At 36.8% G+C, this 19,638-nt stretch overlaps 1 protein-coding gene across 10 annotated transcripts in view; it reads left to right on the forward strand.

The window, feature by feature from the left end:
* Nucleotides 1–19,358, forward strand: part of SGK3 (serum/glucocorticoid regulated kinase family member 3) — a 111,216-nt gene extending 91,858 nt beyond the window's left edge. For 7 of the 10 annotated variants that reach the window (XM_061172156.1, XM_061172160.1, XM_061172161.1 and 4 more), the window contains 9 exons: nt 1,209–1,292; nt 1,402–1,533; nt 5,309–5,421; nt 5,515–5,551; nt 7,307–7,393; nt 9,587–9,682; nt 11,606–11,761; nt 14,739–14,828; nt 18,576–19,358. In XM_061172156.1, coding sequence (XP_061028139.1) covers nt 1,209–1,292; nt 1,402–1,533; nt 5,309–5,421; nt 5,515–5,551; nt 7,307–7,393; nt 9,587–9,682; nt 11,606–11,761; nt 14,739–14,828; nt 18,576–18,746 — 966 coding nt within the window. In that variant the 3' untranslated portion in view covers nt 18,747–19,358. The remainder of the gene's footprint in view (nt 1–1,208; nt 1,293–1,401; nt 1,534–5,308; nt 5,422–5,514; nt 5,552–7,306; nt 7,394–9,586; nt 9,683–11,605; nt 11,762–14,738; nt 14,829–18,575) is intronic. The other 3 variants (XM_061172159.1, XM_061172158.1, XM_061172163.1) reach the window with 3 other exon arrangements.
* Nucleotides 19,359–19,638: the final 280 nt, after the last annotated feature.

Here is a 19,638-nt window from a genome sequence, read left to right on the forward strand (position 1 = left end):
TTAATTGATAGACTTTATTTTTTAGAACCGTTTTAGATTTACAAAAAAAAAAAAAAAAAAATCAAGTAAAGAGAAAGTTCAGAGAATTTCCAAACCATCAGTTTGCTCTATTTAGTAACATCTTACGTTAGTATGGTACATTCGTTCCAATCAGTGAGCCAATATTGATCCATTATGAACTAAAGCCCATCATTTATGCACATTTCCTTGGTTTTTACCTAATATCCTTTTTTTTGTCCCATTCAGGACACCACATTACATTTAGTTGTCATGTCTCCTTAGGCTTCTCTTGGCTATGACAGTTTCTCAGACTTTCCTTGTTTCTGAGGGCCTTGATGGTTTTGAGAAGCACTGGTTAGGTATATTGTGTCCCTCTTTTGGAATTTGCCTGGTGTTTTTCTCATGATTAGACTGTGGTTACAGGTTTTATCGAGGAAGACCACAGATGTACTCAAAAGTAATGCCCAGCTTTGTCACTAGTGGCAGATCATCTCAAAAAGTTTTAGAATATATCATCTAATAGTTACACAACTTGTAGGGTGTCTTGAATCCCTTAAAATTTGTTTGTAAAACTTTGAGTATGTCTGCCTTTTTTTCTGGGGCAAGATCTTCTAAGTTTCTTCAAATCCATGAAGTGTCTGCATGCACCCCAGCCCATTATAGAATGTCAGCTATACATGGTGCTTCTTGTTCTGAGTGCTTCTAAATTTGAAACCTGTAAGAGAAACCCAAATGTTAAAACAAAAATGCATTTTGATCACCTAGAAACCATTTTCCTCTCCTTTTTTTATGTAGACATGAAATTTATAGCCTCAGTATTTTCTAAAAACACTCTTCAGGACTCAGGGCTGGCACGTGCGCACGTGCACACACACGCACACACACACACACAGAGTTCTCAAGCAGTATAGATTTTGACACTTAAATTTAGTAAAAACCTCAAACATTAGCACATTAAGTGACAAAGAAATGATGCCTGGCCATTTAAATCATCAACATTTTTTGGTTTTATTAAAATATCTAAGGAAAAGTGGAATTGGAGAAATAAATTAAGTAATTTTCAATTTTCAAAATAAAAACACCACATTATCTAGGTCCTTTGTGGACTTTATTTTTATAAAATTTAAGTATTGACTTACTGATAAGTGAACTGTTCCTATCAAAACATTGAAATTTCTAATAGTAGGTACAATCTTTAACTATAACAGGTTCTTCTTGTAAAACGGAAACTGGATGGAAAATTTTATGCTGTCAAAGTGTTACAGAAAAAGATAGTTCTCAACAGAAAAGAGGTAAAATAAAATAGCTTTGTTTCTCCTAAACCCATTTTCTCAGTTAACAGAATTGTTTTCTGGTGTATAATACAAGCTGATTTTTTACTTTTTTTTTTTTTTTTAACAGCAAAAACACATTATGGCTGAACGTAATGTGCTCTTGAAAAATGTGAAACATCCATTTTTGGTTGGATTACATTATTCTTTCCAAACAACTGAAAAGCTTTATTTTGTTCTGGATTTTATTAATGGAGGGGAGGTGAGTTTTATAATTAGTTTTCTGGTATTGATAATGTTTAGAAAAACAGTAGAGTTCAAGTTTCTCTTATCAGTTTTGGAAGCAAAGCCCAGTATAAACAGCTATTTGTTGAGTAGCAGCAGTATTTAAAGCACTGGCTAATCAGCACAATGCAGGATGTGGAGAAGTGAGACATAAAGCTCTTTTCCTAAGCAGCTTATGGTGTAGGTGGGAAGGTTCATAAAAGAACCTTGATACGAAGCTACAGACTTCATGGGTAGTTTTGTCACTGAGCTATATAGCAAGAATATATACTGAAACATTAGAATGAAACTTGATTTGTAATTTTTGGTAATTATCATTTCAATAGTTGCATATAAATATTACTCTAGCCTGTCATTTTCCAAAATGTGCAAACTATTAATCAGATGAGATGATCCTGTAATAAAGGGTTCTGTGGTGAAGCCAGTTTGGAAAATGTTTCCTGTTATATCCCCTTGGTGATTAACAGTGTGCTTCGTGGTATTTACAGTGTTTCAGCATGTTAAAGACTTTGAGAAATTATGCCTGAAAGCCTGGATTTATTTAAAAAAAAATTTTTTTTACCACACAGTCCCATTTTTTGTTTGAACCAAGTCTATTAATAATATTCCCCAAAACTCTGAATCAGAGGGATATTGAAATACATTTTGGGAAATGCTGCTGTTAAGGTAATAATTCCAGTAGTAGTTAACATGTATTGAGCATCCTTATGTGCCCAGCACTCTGGCTCTTTATATATATTATTTTATCTTCACAACAATTGTGTTGCATAAGACAAAGAAACTGAGGTACAGAGAAGCTAAGTAACTTGATCGAGCCATGTGGGTTAGTAAGTATGGAGCCAGGAATTGAGCTCAGTCTGATTCCAGGATCGATGCAGCTGACCACCCCCTGTTCCTCTGCTTCTTAATCCTCATACTTTTCTAATTTGTTTGATCTCAGACCTGTTAATGTCTCTAAAAATTATTTTAACTGGTAAATGTTATCATATCTTTACAAAAGGATCTTCCATCCCTTAATCCCAGAGCAAAGAGAGAAGAGAAGTGTATTTCAACCTTACTATAGTACACTTATCTGTAGAATAAAGGAACTACACAGAAGACCAATTTCTATTCTGCAAACCTGAAAGATCAGACATACCTAGATCATTTTGGGGACGGTCATAAAAAGAATCATTATTCAGCCTCTTACATATACGACAAATATGCCTTAAGACTCCTCAGAAGCGGGATTATGAATCCCCCATGCAACCTGATTCAGGAATGTGGATGACCCCACATTGTTCCCACCTTGAAGGTGTTGTTTTATTTGTATGTGGTGAGTGCTAACATATAACGAGAATTTATTGAGGGCCTGGCACTTTGTAATTATTTTACATGTGTTATATCAGTTTATCATCACAACTCTTTGAGATAAACACTCTTATACTCATTTTATAGGTAAGGAAATTAAGGCTCAGAGAGGTTAAGTAACTTTCTCAGTGTCACCATGCTCTAGTACTTGTCAGGCCCCGGACTTAACCTGGACATCCCAACTGCAAAGCCCATTCTTAAGTACCACCTATGTCTTTGAAATGTCATGCAGAAATCTAACTGCAGGTGGGATACTGGCTGCACATTTCCTGCTTGTCTGTAGTTTGTTAATGCTGTTTTAGGACTTTGCTTCTGAGCCCTTATTACACAGTGACTGCTCATAAACTGGATGGCAAAGGTGGAAAGAAGTAGGCTTGTCTTCTAAAAGATAGAGTTGACTAAGATAATGGGGGGAAAAAAGAGAATGTTAAGGTGCAGGGGTTGAATGGGGCAACAGGTAGAAGAGGAATAAAGATGAGAAAGGACAGAGGCAAGAGGAGTGTGATTTCATTATGTGTTTCCTATTATTACTGTTATTTTCCCCCCAATGTTCATATTTGCATTTTAACCTTGACATGTGATATTTATTTTTGTATACTACTTCAGATCTGTTTTGGAGTCAGGTAGAGTATAAACAAATAAGTTTTATGATACTGGGCATGTAAACAAGCCTTTCGGATTCTCAGCTTCCTCATCAATTCTTACTTCAAAATAGGTGGGTGGATTGAATAACACAAGCATATAGTCTTTAGCATAGTACCTTTGATTTAGTAAGCAGTGGTTGTTAGCTGTTATTAGTGAATGATCAGATTTTCATTTGGGATAATTTTCATCAGTAGTAGTGTATTAGCAGATGTGATCAGAAGAGCAATAAATAAAGTATTACTATAGAGTAAGCTGCAGCTAATAAAAGCAGTGGTAATGGTTAAAAGGTGGGAGTATTCCATAAATAAATAAGAGATAAAAACAGAAGAATTTATTCACTGTTTGGATATAGGGACTAAGGGTAAAGGAGCAGTAGAGGTGAATCCCAGGTCAGCCCCATTTATCTACTCTGTCAGGATCTATTGTAACTGATCTTCACCATCACCTTTCAGAAGAGGCTAAGAAAAAATTGGGGACAATCTTTGAAAATCAAAGAAGTTAAATGAATTACACACAAAAAGAGGAGAACTAGGATTTGAACCCAAGGCTGATCAGCTAGCTTTTCAGTTTGAAAATCTATTTCCACTTTACCTTGCTGCCTCCCGTGGCTTAGAGGGCTGGGTAGAAAGTGATATCATTAAATGAGACAATACAGCAGTGGCAGTAAGTCTGTAAGAGAAGACCAGGGGCTCTGGGTTAGACAAATTGAATTTGTTGACTTGTTAAATATTCAAGAAAGAGCAGCAGGCAGCAGATTTTTGCAGTAGAAGCTCCAAGCAGAGGGCTGTCCACACGAGAGACATCAACATAGAGGTGGTGGTGAAAATCATTGGAATGGATTAAGTTGCCTGGGAGGGTATCCAGAGAAAGAATAACAGTGGAGAAACCTAGGACAGACAACTTGTCAATCCCTGCAGCATAAGGGCCCAGAAAGGAGCGGAGATGGAACTGTCCAAGGTAGAAGAAAGCCCCCAACGAGAGATTGTTGTTTTAGAAGCCCAAAGACTTAGAGTAAGGACCTAGAGCAAACTTTGCCTAGGCAGGTAACCTGATGACTAGAGGACAGGTTGTGAGAGATACATTAAGAATTAGGAAGTGTAAGAAATGAACTGGAGAGTCCAGCTGCCAGTGAGCTCCAGCCAGTTGCTACCATATTGAATTTAGGCTTAATGGTGCAGAGTTCCCCCCACCTCTTTTTTTTCCCCCAGAAGAAACCAAAACTATAAATCTTAACCAAAAAAAAAAAATTTCCCAGTTTTTAAATGTTACCAGTTATTTTAGATTTTTCTGAAAACATTCTTTGGTTCAAACAAATTATATCTGTGGGTTAGATTTGATCTTCCAGCCACTAGTTTCCGATCTCTAAATAGCGTTTGGTTTTTTCAAATGAAAGAACAGTCAAAAAAGGTCCAGTAAGATAATTACATGGCAGTATCAAAATCGTTGGTCTCCATTAATAATCTTTTCCAGGGAGGTTGCCTGGAGTGGTGTGAGGATACTGCCACACTGAGGGTTGAGGGGTAAATGGGAGATGAGCGAGCAGTAAGCACGGATAGGAAAAGATTTGTGGTTGAAGAGAGCATGATTGCTGGGTGGAGGGGAGACATAGGCAAGGGGGAGTCACGGTTCTGTGCTTTGGTGCATTTTTATCTCATGTTCAAAGTAACAAAAATAAATCCTGTTTTTGTATTAGAATATATTTGTTTCACTTTATGTGTGAATGATCTTAATATTCATTTTTTTTTTCAATTTTACAGCTGTTTTTTCACTTACAAAGAGAACGGTCCTTTCCTGAACACAGAGCTAGGTTTTATGCTGCTGAAATTGCCAGTGCATTGGGTTATTTGCACTCCATCAAAATAGTGTACAGGTAAAATTTAAAAATTTCACTTCTAAAATGTCTTTTTATTATTTTATTTCAGTTCATATTCAGTTTTCCTTTTCTTTCCTTTTAATTCGATAGAGACTTGAAACCAGAAAATATTCTTTTGGATTCAGTAGTAAGTATTGTCCTTTAAAAATCTACTAGTTCATGATTTTTTTTTTTCAACAACTTTATTGGAGTATAATTACAGTGGTGCGTTAGCTTCTGCTGTATAACAAAATGAATCAGCTATACATATACACGTATCCCCATATCCCCTCCCTCTTGCGTCTCCCTCCCACCCTCCCTATCCCACCCCTCTAGGTGGTCACAAAGCACCAAGCTGATCTCCCTGTGCTATGCAGCTGCTTCCCACCAGCCATCCATTCTACATTTGGTAGTGTGTATATGTCCATGCCACTCTCTCACTTCATCCCAGCTTACCCTTCCCCCTCCCCATGTCCTCAAGTCCGGTCTCTACGTCTGCGTCTTTATTCCTGTCCTGCCCCTAGGTTCTTCAGAACCTTTTTTTTTTTTTTAAGATTCCATATATATGTGTTAGCATATGGTATTTGTTTTCTTCTTTTGGACTTACTTCACTCTCTGTGACAGACTCTAGGTCCATCCACCTCACTACAAATAGCTCAATTTCATTTCTTTTTATGGCTGAGTAATATTCCATTGTATATATGTGCCATATCTTCTTTATCCATTCATCTGTCAGTGGACACTCAGGTTGCTTCCATGTCCTGGCTATTGTAAATAGTGCTGCAATGAACATTGTGGTACATGACTCTTTTTGAATTATGGTTTTCTCAGGGTATATGCCCAGTAGTGGGATTGCTGGGTCGTATGGTAGTTCTATTTTTAGTTTTTTAAGGAACCTCCATACTGTTCTCCATAGTGGCTGTATCAATTTACATTCCCACCAACAGTGCAAGAGGGTTCCCTTTTCTCCACACCCTCTCCAGCATTTATTGTTTGTAGACTTTTTGATGATGGCCATTCTGACAGGTGTGAGATGATACCTCATTGTAGTTTTGATTTGCATTTCTCTAATGATTAGTGATGTTGAGCATCCTTTCATGTGTTTGTTGGCAATCTATATCTTCTTTGGAGAAATGTCTGTCTAGGTCTTCTGCCCATTTTTGGATTGAGTTGTTTATTTTTTTGACATTGAGCTGTGTGAGGTGCTTGTATATTTTGGAGGTTAATCCTTTGTCAGTTGCTTCGTTTGCAAATATTTTCTCCCATTCTGAGGGTTGTCTTTTGGTCTTGTTTATGGTTTCCTTTGCTGTGCAAAAGCTTTTAAGTTTCATTACGTTCCATTTACTAGTTCATGATTTTTGTTGTTGTTATGCTTAGTGGAAAAGAGTCCACCTCAGAGGTTCCACACTGCATGATTCCATCAGATAACATTCTCGAAATGTCAAAACTATAGAGATGGAGAACAGATTAGTGGTTGCAAGGGGACAGGGACTCAGGGAATAGGGGAGTTCAAAGATAAAGGGGTAGCATGAGAGAGTTCCTTTGTTCCTTTGGGATAATGGACGTTCTCTGTCTGATTGTGGTGGTAGTTACACGAATCTATACATCTCTATTGCATAGGGCTACACGCACACACACAAATGCATGCATGTAAAATAGCGAAAATTGAATAAAGTTGTCAGTCTAGTTATCAGTATTATACCAATGTCAGTTTCCTGATTTTGACACTACTACAGTTATATAAGATGTCAGCATTGGGGGAAGCTGGGGGAAGGGGACATGGAACGCTGTACTGTTTTTGCAATTTCCTTTTAATCTATGATTATTTCAAATTCCAATAGTTTTAATAAGTGTCAATTTATGTCCATGCATTCTTTTATCTTACTGCCCCTGTATTTGTCAGGGACATGTTGTCTTAACAGATTTTGGGCTTTGTAAAGAAGGAATTGCTATTTCTGACACCACAACAACATTTTGTGGGACACCAGAGGTAAGAACTATGTCTCATTCATGGTACCCATGTATAAAATGCAAAAATGAATCACAAATTGTATATATAAAATTTGAAATCAGAAAAGTAGAGTAAAAATATTTTCAGCTTCCAGCCAGCTGGAAATATCTGATAAGCATCCCTTCTGAACATTTAAAGTTTATTGATAGTTGATATTTTTTTAACTGTGATTTTGAGATACCACAGATAACCCAACAAAGGTAAATTATGCTTACTTGTTTTTTTTTTTTTTTTCCGTTTTTTTTGTTTTTTTTTTTTTTGTTGTTTTTGTTTTTGCGAGGGCTTTCTCTAGTTGTGGCAAGTGGAGGCCACTCTTCATCACAGTGCGCGGGCCTCTCACTATCGCGGCCTCTCTTGTTGCGGAGCACAGGCTCCAGACGCGCAGGCTCAGTAGTTGTGGCTCACGGGCCTAGTTGCTCCGCGGCATGTGGGATCTTCCCAGACCAGGGCTCGAACCCGTGTCCCCTGCATTGGCAGGCAGATTCTCAACCACTGCGCCACCAGGGAAGCCCTGCTTACTTGTTTTTAATGTTAAAAGTTTACCTTAGATTTCTTCAAACATTTGATTACATTTCTAATTCTTAAAAAAAAAAAAAAAAAAATCATGAATCAGTAATGAAAATGTCCAAAAATTAATTGAGGTCATGTTGGGACAACTCTGTGAATATATTAACAGCCACTGAATTGCATACTTTAAATGGGTGAATGGCATGGTATGCGAATATCGTAATAAAGCTGTTTTTTAAAAGAAATAAGCTAAAGCAAATATGGCAAAATGTTAACATTGCCTTTATTTGGGTGGCAGCACTATTGGTTTCTATTATATTTTTATACTTTTTGTATGGTTAAAATATTTTATAATAAAAATTGTTTAATGGAAGAAAATAAAGCAGTGGATATGGGGGAAAAAATTACAAATCAGAATTTATTAACCAGAACATCCTATTCTCTAATCATTTTAACTAGCAGAAAATGTATCTTTCTATTTGAGACAGTAATAATAATCCTTAAAATTTATGTGAAAGCCTTGTTATTCTAACTTTACACATACATACGTTTAGTTTAAAGTGTTCTAATTTTAAAATATTAATTGTGATCTTAATTGCAATTAATTAAGAGTAATGAAGATTGTGGCGTAATTGCAAATATCATGTTAAAAATGTGTGATAAAATAGCTCACATCAGATTTCTAATCAAGATGAGAAACTTAAAGTATCTATAAGTACAACTATTTACTTTGAAATGTATTTTTTCTTCCTTTTTCTCTCTAATCTAACCCTAGCTCTTGTATATATTTGTAATAATTCTATTTTGGTTTATATATGAAGAAACATTTTTCGTGGATGTATATTCATTTAATAGTTAACAAAATCTTTAAGTCCTATAATTTTTAGAAGGGAAATAGAAGTTTTTTTGGTCATCTAAACCTAAATATGATCAGAAATTATTAAACCCTTTTTATATATGTTGCCATTTCTTTGGATCACATAAAAAAGCTTAAGAATGTATTTCCTTATATATATTTCATGTGGGAAGAGGAAATATATATTTTGGAATCTAAAATTCAAATTTACCATCTTATATGTGTGAAATCATGATGTTTAAATTTTTTACAATTTGAAATGTAAATAGCCATATAATAACTTAAGCAACTTTTCTAAATAATATGTTAAAGAATTGCTATTGTAATTCTTAAATAAGAATGCAATTTATTCTTTTTTCTTTCAATAAAAAGAAAAAAATGAATTGTAATTGCCGCACTAAAAATTCTTTTTTCAGGAGAATCAATTATGAATAATGGCCAGAAGAATTTCTAAAATTAATTTTGTGCAAGACTCCCCCCGCTCCCCACCCCCAAAAAAATACCTACTTTACCTACTTAGTATTACAGTTTGTACATTTGTTGTCCTCTATTTGTCTTAACTACATCACAGTTTCTGGGGAGAAATGCTTGAATCTGTGTACTTTGAAAATTACCCCAATTGATTCTGAAGAGTAGCACCACCCAAGAACCCCTGGTATAGAATGAGAATACCCAGCCAACTGAAAATCTAGATAACATGTTTAATTTAGTGTGATATTACACCTAAAATTTATTAAATTTCTCAATTATTCCTAGATTTTGTCTTCAACTGTTTATTGAGTTGCTCTAATATTTGATTTTTTCTCTAGTACCTAGCACCTGAAGTAATCAGAAAACAGCCCTATGACAATACTGTAGATTGGTGGTGCCTTGGTGCTGTTCTGTATGAAATGCTGTATGGATTGGTATGTATTTCTACTCTGTCATTATGATTCTAATATGTTATAAGTGATTTCAGTTTTCTCTCTTTCTTTCAATAATCTCGTGGACACTTAGATAACACTAACAGAACAGTAGTAACCTGGTTAAATGAATCCAAAACCACATTAGGGATATGCACAAAAAAAAAACTTTTCATTTTCTTACTAATTTTTTATAATTATTTCTCTATCATACTAATCACTACTTCAAATGTTCTCATCCCACTACATTTTTAAGATATAGACACCTAGTTGTAACATTAAAATTACCTACTTTCATTCAGTTTGCTCCAGTCATTCTGTGCCTAATTTCAAGAAGATGGAAAGAAAAAGATTTTATTTCTCAGAAGATAATAATACCTTTTGGTTTTGCCTCGTATTTTGTTTTTATAGGATTTAATAAGTATACTGGTGCTCTGCTTTTTTTAATTACTGGGAACCCTTTATTCCCTTTATCATAAACATCATGTCTTAAATATTTCATTGGAAAAAAGTGATGTTTGCTGTGTAATCCGTTTCCCCAGTTTTTATTAATTAAAGACACAATTAGCCAGAGCTTCTGATTAACAAGTTAAATTGTTTTACTACATTGAGTTAATATCATTCCAACCAAAAGCAGACAATTCAGGCACTTTAATTAGCTTACATATCCTTGCAGGAATAATGCATGTTTTTCTTTAGGCTTTTTTAAACATTCAGAATAGTTTTTAGGTTCCCTTTATGGGCCCGTGAGTGGCCAGCAGCCTCAGGATGGTGACCAGGCTGTCATCGCCCACACTGCTGCTCCCACTAAGCTAAATCCGCCATCCGCTGAGACTTGAGCTGGTCTTGGCTTTTTTGTTTTGCTCTGTGTGTGTATGTGTGTGTGTGTTTGCCCTGAAAATGGGGGCAATCTCAGTGAAATTCAGTCCCTGAGGTATGTTTTAGAGCATCTTTTGTCTCATGTTGCTAACTTTGAATGATAGATTCCTAGTGACAGCCAATGCTGTCTCTTCTTTGCCCTTGACCATGATCTGCTTGTTAAAAGATCTAGTTTTCTGGTTATGCTGGTGACTTAGAAGACCTGATAACCACTTTATACCTTACTTTCTTTAAGTGTTGGGTATTCGTCAGCCTGATATTTCCGAATCCTTTGTATTTCTTTAGAGGACTTTGAAAGTATAAAATATTATCATTGCATATAGAATGTAATTGATTCAAAAGGGAACATTTGAAACACATACTTCATTAATGAGACTTATATTAACAATTTAAAAATAAAATTAGATTTTAAAAAATGAAGTTTTTCTTTCCTATACAAAAGAAAAAAATAACAAGCCTGTAACTCCCTTAACTTTAAAAATTATTTTTACTTTAAACTTGTAACTCAAAAATTAACTGGCTAATTCTCATGTTGGAGCTGTACCTCAGGTCTTTAAGCTGTGAGAGTAGAATTTTAATTCTGCAGGACACTGTCACTGCCACAATTTAGGTCTCCATCTCCACTAGAAATCTTTTTAAATTAGTTTATTCCCAAGTCTCAAGAAGTTATTTGTTTGATCTGTGTTGAATCTCTATTTCCAGTAACTCTATCATTATGCCTAATGATGAAGTTGGTAGTGGTTTTCTTTAAAGCAGATCCTATTGCAACTTTTATACAGTTTACACCTCTCTGCAGGTGTTATTGAACAAACTGACCCTAATTCATTTAGTGAACATGTATTAAGCTCTATAGCGCGCTGGGTTTTAAAATCTCTTCACATGGAAGGCCACACTGTAGATGTTCATATGCCCAAAGAGGCCTGTGCTTTTCTGTACTTGTGCAGCCAGACTGCTGTTTGTACATCAAGGCCAAATCTAACTATTTTAACCCCATCTGTGCATAATTCAATTAGTACTAACTTTCTCCTCTCCCCCTCCCCACACCAGCCTCCTTTTTATTGCCGAGATGTTGCTGAAATGTATGACAATATTCTTCACAAGCCCCTAAGTTTGAGGCCAGGAGTGAGCCTTACAGCCTGGTCAATTCTGGAAGAACTCCTAGAAAAAGACAGGCAAAACCGACTCGGTGCCAAAGAAGACTTCGTATGTACATCTTTCCCAGTATCCTCTTTATTAAGCTTATTTATAATTTGAAGATAAATCCTTATTTTATGTGGTATTTAATGGGATGAATGCAGCTCTTAAAGAATAGCACCATGAAAAAGAAGCATGCTTGTTCCAACAATTTTCACCAGTGTTTATATAGAACTGTACAGTGTTTAAAGCTCCTGTACAAGCATTTTTGTCATTTGATCTTCATAACAATTTGATCCTGTCCTTTTCATCCCTCATATCCAGCTTTCATACCCTATTATTTATTAGAATTTCCTCCCCCTTCTAAAAAAAAATGTGTGGCATGCATTTTTTGATTGCCTAAACTTTTAGATCATTTTGTTTAACAAGAATTTAAGTGCCTCCTGACTGCATGAGGTAATACCTTTTGCTTGAACTATCATTAAATCACTTTTTTCCTGAGAATTTAAATGTGACACCTCCTTGAAATAATTATGGGATCTGCAGGTTTGCTTTTTTTTTTTTTTCCTTCAAATCAGGGTAATTTAATTGCTAGTGCAGTTACCAGTGTTACGTTAGTGAATTCATGAACTACTGAGGAACATGAACTTTTAAATTCAGTAAAATTTCTCAGGAGTTTTTGGGGGCTCTATACCAGTCTTGAACTTGAGCTGTGAATAATAAACTCGTCTGCTGCTGCTTTTCCCCTCCTGCACTCCCCAGTGCAGCAGGTAGCTCTGTCCAGTTTTCTCTCTAGCTTGGACTCCAGAGTCCATTGTTTCAGGGCAATCTTGCTAATGCTTCATACCTCCTTGTCTCTTGGTCCTCTTGTTGAATTCACTGGCAGAAATTGCACCCCTAGATGAATCCAGCTGTCACCCCTGGGCTGCTGAACAGTGCTGATGACAGTTGCACAGCTGGGAATATTGGAAGTGCTGGGAAGTCTAGTCATTAGTCTCGTCAGTGCTTCTCCAGTTTATGCTCCTACTCTCTGTATTAACTATTTTAGACCTTCTCTCCAAATTTCCAGATTCCTTTTCTTCTTCACTTTTAGCAGATGCTCTTGCCTTCTATTGATATTTTATAGGGAAAATAGAATCAGCAGAGCAGAACTCACTCAGCTTCCTGCTGTCAGATTTGCAGACCTACCTGCACCGGCCCCAATTGTTTCCTTCTTCCTAGTATAGTGGAAAAGGTCAGTTTCTGCCTTTACTGGATCCTGACCCCTTGCAAGGAACCCTGTGCATGCTTTTTTCCGCACAGATGACTGGTCTCTTTTGTCCTGGATCCTCCAATACTGTCCCTTTCTCCCTTCATAGCCAAGGGAAAAGTTTGAAAGTTTTCGACTTGAAAACCAAGTTGAAAGTTTCTATATTCATTCTCCCTTTTCCAATCTCTTCTCACTTCTCAGTCTACCCCACAGTAGCTGCTAGAATTGTTGAGTACTTCTGTTCCTCAGATTGCATTCTCAGCAGCATTTAAATCTCCAGCCCTCTCCTAGGCTTCTGCAAGAGCACACACTCATCTCGTGCTTTCCTCGGTATTTCTGGGCCCTCCTGCAGAATCTCTTCTGTAAGCTCCTCCTCTTCACCCTGACTTTTAAGTGTTGCAGTTCCTTATGGTTGGCCCCAGACCCTTGTTTCTTCTGTTGCTCTCTCTTCCTGGACAATCTCAGTTGGCCCTATGGCTTTGGTTGTGTCTTCATCTCACATTTATATCTTCAGTCCAGACCTCTCTAGTGAGCTCTAACTCAAAGAATACCTGCCTGTTCAGCACCACCACGTGGATTCTGGAGAGTTCAGCGTGTTCAGAGTAGAACTCCTGCTGTCTTCCTTCTGTGCTCTTCGGGCCAGAAATCTGAGAGTCATTCCTGACTCTTCTCTCTTCCTTTCTTCCGTATTCAGCAAACAGCCAGACCCTAGTATATTTGCCTCCTAGATCTTTCCCGTATCCAGACACCTCTCTCTACTCCCACTGCTACCACTTTTTTCCTAGCATTGTCATCTTCTGTTTGGCCACGATAGTAGCTGTTTTCCTTTTTCTGATCATGACTCCCCAGTCCATTCCCCCATTAGTCAGAGTCGTCTTAAAAAGCAAACAAACAAAAAAACCCCACATTTGTGACATTCCCCTTCCTAAAACTCCTTGATGGAGTCCCATGACCCTAGAATAAAATCCAAAATTCCTAGCATAGACCCAGTGTGATGAGCCCATTTACCTCTTAAGATCCTCTTTGTGTGACAATCCCAATCCTTTCCTGTACCGCAGCCATATGGGGCTCTCATTTTCTTGACCAAACTAAGCTCTTTGCCGTCTCAGGCCCTTTGTATTCTGCTTGGAATGTTCTCCCCTCATTCTTTTTTGTCTGCCTACTTTTTACTTATCTTCCAGAACTCTGGTCAGATACCACTTTCTCTGAGAAGTCTTTTTAAACCCATCAAACTAGGTTGGATCCTACTTTTTATACACTCTCATGGCTCCTTGTAGGAAGAAAAGCTAGAATCAATACTGTGCCGACTTTTGACAGTAGCAACCCAGAGTGGAATCATTTTTGGTAGTAGAGCTTGTCACCTTGATTTTACCCCTGCCCCACTGTGTAAAAAACTCTCATTTAACATCTTTACCTCCCCTTTCAGTAATAATAATAATTCTTTGTACCTATGTAGTGCTTTATTCTTTTCATACGACTTTTATTTCCATATTTTCCACTGATTCTTGAAACAACCTATGAAATACCTAGGGCAGAAAGGTTAACCCCACTGTACCTGTGAGGAAACAATGACTGTGAAGAGGATGTAACTTAAGTCCGTCATTCTGAGTAACTCTCCCACGTCTGCTCTGGGAGTCTTTTCACTACACCATTTGGCCAAATTGAATAACATAAACATGTACCTAAAAAGAGCTTTTGAGGGACAAAGTAGAAATGGTTCGGTTTCATAAAATTCTTCAGTGAGTACTTAATATATTCTTCAGCATTAGTAAAAAATCTGTTTCTTTACTATTCTAGCTTGAAATTCAGAATCATCCTTTTTTTGAATCACTCAGCTGGACTGATCTTGTACAAAAGAAGATTCCACCACCGTTTAATCCTAATGTGGTATGTTTACATCCAAATCTTTCTTTCTACAATAGTGAAATATAGAACTGTAGCTCATCGTAATTGTAGGAATAGATCTCAAAATCTAACCTGAATCAAATTGAATCAGTACCTAATACTTATGAAACATGTCACTCAGGATGTCTAGTACAACTGATAACTTCAAGATGACCCATAAGATTATAGTTACATTAGATTGAGCAGAATATCTTCCAGAACAGTAATTGTGAAGTGCTTCTTAAGAGCATGTGTAAGAAAGCCCAACAGGTTTTAAAAAATGCAAATTAAAGTAACTGTGAGGTATCATTTTCATACCTATAAACCAACAGACATTTTAAGTAACACTAATGCACAATTTTTTTCTAGATTGATATAAAAAAAGTCAAATAATGTTTGACTTGTTAAATCTACTGATGGAAACATTTTACTTAAAGGATTAACAATGTTGAAATGTTTGGAAATAAATATATAATGATAGGGAGATTATTAATAAATCATCAGAAGGCCAATAATGATGTTACTAACGATAGCTTCCTATATGTAGGCATATATACTTTTTATGCATTACAACATGTAATTTATGCCTCAAATAAGCTACCAAGTTACTGCTATTACTATTCTTATTATACATGTTTTATAAATGAAGAAATGAAAACTCAGAGATGTCACGTAGCTGGTTAAAAGTAGCAGACCTGAGATTCAGATCTGTGTCTGATCCCAAGGTCATTATTTTTTCTATGCTTTCTTACTCTCTATTGCCTTTTCTTGTTAAGTAAATGATAATAACGATAATAAATATAAAATGAGTAGATGTTTGGAAAATCCTTATAATGTTAAATGAAAACATGGTAATTATCATTTTTGTGACATAAGATTACAGCAGTAAAAGTAACAGGTAAGGACGGGAAGAGAATATAAATCAAGACTGATTTGAGATTGCAGGATCATAGCTGAATTTGTTTTTCTTTTATTTAAAGTTTTTTGGTGTTGCTGTGAAGCTCGTGAAACACTTTTTTTGGAAAATTAGAGCAGGATAAGAAAATCACTTCAGCAAAGTATTATTTAGTGTACTCAGATTTCATTCAAGGTCAGTTTCAGTACATTGCTGATAGCTGCAATCAGCAGCTAATAGATGTGATATTGTACACTATAAATGTAACAATATTTGTAGACTGATTTATTTCATGTAGCTCATCCAGAAGTGACTGTTTCAGAAGTGACTCCATTGGCAATAATTTCTGTCCTAATTTCTAGAATTTGCAGTAGGAACCCAGGACCTTTAAGAATTATTGTATTTTCTCCTTATGTTGAAAGTCTTACCGTTTAGTTATCCTCAGATGAACGTGTCATCAGGCTCATTAAAGCATTAGGGCCCCTTCTAAGCAACACTGAAAATGGAACAGTGTTGACTTCAGAGGAGTCAGGCACCTCCACGTTTGGATCCCTGCTGGTCTATAACTAATTAAACTTTAAAGCAAGACCTGCAACCGAGAAGCTGTAAGAGGAAAAAACTGATAAATTTGACCACATAAAATTTAGAAATGTCTGCATGAAAAAAACACTGCAAATAAGAAACTGGGAGAAATTTCCCTAACACATAAAGCATTCTTATAAGTCATTGAGAAGAAAGACCAACGACCAGTAGAAACATGGACAAAAGACACAAAATATTCAATTACAGAAAAATAAATGCAGATGGTTTTTTAAATATATGAAAAGATGTTCTAACTCACTGACATTTAAGGAATGCAAGATAAAACCCTAACGTGTTGCCATTTCTCATCTAACAGATAAACAAAGATCAAAAAATTAGCTCCTACGCTGCCCTCAGTACTTGTATCCTTCTACTTAAGCCTGGCAGCAATCCTACGAAATAGTACCGTTATTTTCCACATAATACAGATGAGTTAACTTAGGCACAGAAAAGGTTAAATAACTTGCCGAAAGTTTAAAGTTAAAATTGCAGACCTAGAATTCGAGCTCAGGTGCTTTGAGGAGAGAGTCTTCTCTCACTCTTAACGTAAGCCGTACAGTTTTATCCCCCTCAGTACTGGCCAGGAGCCATCAGGGCGTTCACAGAATGTTTATAAAGTCCAGTGAAGGAACGTTTTTTATCATTTATTAAGCACCTTCTACGTGTCAAATTTTGGGAATTTTATGTATTAACGCATCCAGTCCTCACAGTAAACTTAACAGGTAGACGGCAGTATTCTTATTTTACAGAAGAGGAAACAAGCTCACAGAGATAGGGTAGTTTATATAAAGAATTACAGCTAACAAATTTCACAGCCAGAATTCAAACCTTAGTCTTGTTCCAGTGCCCTTGCTTCTAAGGTTATAAATGAGAATTTGATGACTTTTTTTTTTTTTTTTTTTTTTTGGCTGCGTTGGGTCTTCGTTGCTGTGCACAGGCTTTCTCTAGTTGCAGCGAGCGGGGGCTACTTCTCATTGCGGTGTGCGGGCTTCTCATTGTGGTGCGCGGGCTTCTCATTGCGGTGGCTTCTCTTGTTGCAGAGCACGGGCTCTAGGCACGCAGGCTTCAGTAGTTGTGACACGTGGGCTCAGTAGTTGTGGCACGTGGGCCCTAGAGGGCACGGGCCTCAGTAGTTGTGGCTTGTGGGCTCAGTAGTTGCGGCACGTGGGCTCTAGGGTGCGCAGGCTTTCAGTAGTTGTGGCGCACGGGCTTAGTTGCTCTGCAGCATGTAGGATCTTCCCGGAGCAGGGATTGAACCTGCGTCCCCTGCATTGGCAGGCGGATTCTTTACCACTGCGCCACCAGGGAAGTCCTCATGACTTTTTTATATATACATGAGTATAATTTCTAGCATTCTTTCTCCTCTGTTGGGGAATTTCTCATATGGAAGAATCTAGCATCCTGAATTTCCCTGGTCTCTGCTCTGCTGTTTGTAGACCACCAGGCTAACTGTGTCCTTGGCTTATGTATGTGCTCTGAACCTGTTTACCTCGGTTAGACTTGATGACTTGAACATTTTAAGGATTCCCTTCCTCTTAGAATAGAGATAACGCAGAGCTTCAGAGATGGGCTTTAAGAGTAAATCACCTAAATCTGTATCCCAGTTTTAATCTGTAAATAAATTGGAAGGGGAGAGTCCATTAGCTTGTATCAGATTCGTGAAGGAAGATTGACCGCTACCTTCGAGCCTAAGTAGCCACTATGCTTCGTTTCCCAGGTTCCAGTCCCTTTAGGTCTCTAGAGCTAAGGGTGTCAGAGCCGAATGCTCAGTGAATGACCTCTGTAGCACAAGAGTCACCTTTCATAATTTTACTTACTGTCCCTTCATTTCTTCATCAAAAGGCTTCAACCTCCCCAGAATTGAGAAACTGGATGGGCAGGCATTTTATGGAAGTGGAGATGCAAAATTTTCTCCTGAAAACCTCCCTGAGCCCCTTTTCTAAATTTAGAGGTGGTGATGGGTAGAGAGAAAGTGCGTCAGTTGCCAGACCCAAGATTCAAATTAACATAGGTGAGGACCCTGTCACGCTAGCCTTCCTCACCCTTATCTTTCCTCCCCCCACCCAACAACGAGAGCCCTAACTGTAAGAAGGAGCTGAACAATGAGAGTCGGGAAGGGAAGAGCAGGAAATGTTTCAAAGACACTGATGGAGTAGGAAGGCATCTAAACTTGCCAGGAAAAAATAGACAAATTCATGAAGGGGCTTTAATGAGGGACTGAAGTAAGGGGAAAAAAGGTAAGGTGAGTAATAGTATGCTTTTTGACGTTTTAGGCAGGACCAGATGATATCAGGAACTTTGATGCAGCATTTACAGAAGAAACAGTTCCATATTCCGTGTGTGTGTCTTCTGACTATTCCATAGTGAACGCCAGCGTACTGGAGGCTGACGACGCCTTTGTTGGTTTCTCTTACGCACCTCCTTCAGAAGACTTATTTTTGTGAGCAGTCTGCCATCAAGAACCCATTGAGCAAATATAAGCCTACAGATGAGATGGAAACTCCTGTTTGTGTGAATATATTCAAATATGTTTAACTAGTGCCTCATTTTTACATGTAATGTTAAAAACTATGAAAAATGTATTTTCTGCTGTATGCGAGAAAATAGGGCATTTCAGAGAACTAAGTTTTGAATTAAAATTTGTATTCTTGTTTATTAAGCTTATTTTTAAACAGAAATTTTAAAAGCTACTGTTCTTAGCATTAACCTATTTTTAAAGAAAACTTTTTTGCTAATGACTGGTTTTTTTTCCCTCTAGGTTTATGCTAACATCTACCCAAGATAGACTGTATTTAACAGTCTGTTTCAGTTCAGTTAACATACATTAATGCCTTCATAGCTCTCTACTTTGAGTTCTCAGATCACAACTATGCAATTGGTACATGGTTGTTTAAGAAGAAACCATATCTTTCCATAATGAATCACTGTTTGACATAATCATTTCTTGGTAGGATTAAAATATAAAAGCATAGTTAACTCATTGGCTGCTAGCTAACGCTTTGAGTAACTGTTCATTCTGCAGATCAAATTAAGAAGTAACAAAAGGAAATCCTATGCTTTTCAAATACCAGTTCAAATTTGTGAATTATTTTTCCTCTGGAGGAAAAGTAAAAGTTTAATAGTTAGAAATTTTAAGTATTCCCAAAGCTCTGAAGGGAAATAAAGTACTGCTGGATTTTTTTTTGAGGCGGTGCCAAAAATGAATGTCTCTGTGTCATGTATTTATATTACCAATACATTCTATTTATGTTCTTTTTGGTCTTTTGAATATTTAATATATTGTTAAGTAGGTCTAAATCTTGGTATTTGCTTTTGCAAATAGCTATTCAAAACTAT

The sequence above is a fragment of the Eubalaena glacialis genome, chromosome 17 (assembly GCF_028564815.1).
Source record: "Eubalaena glacialis isolate mEubGla1 chromosome 17, mEubGla1.1.hap2.+ XY, whole genome shotgun sequence".
In the NCBI taxonomy this organism is placed as follows: Eukaryota; Metazoa; Chordata; class Mammalia; order Artiodactyla; family Balaenidae; genus Eubalaena; species Eubalaena glacialis.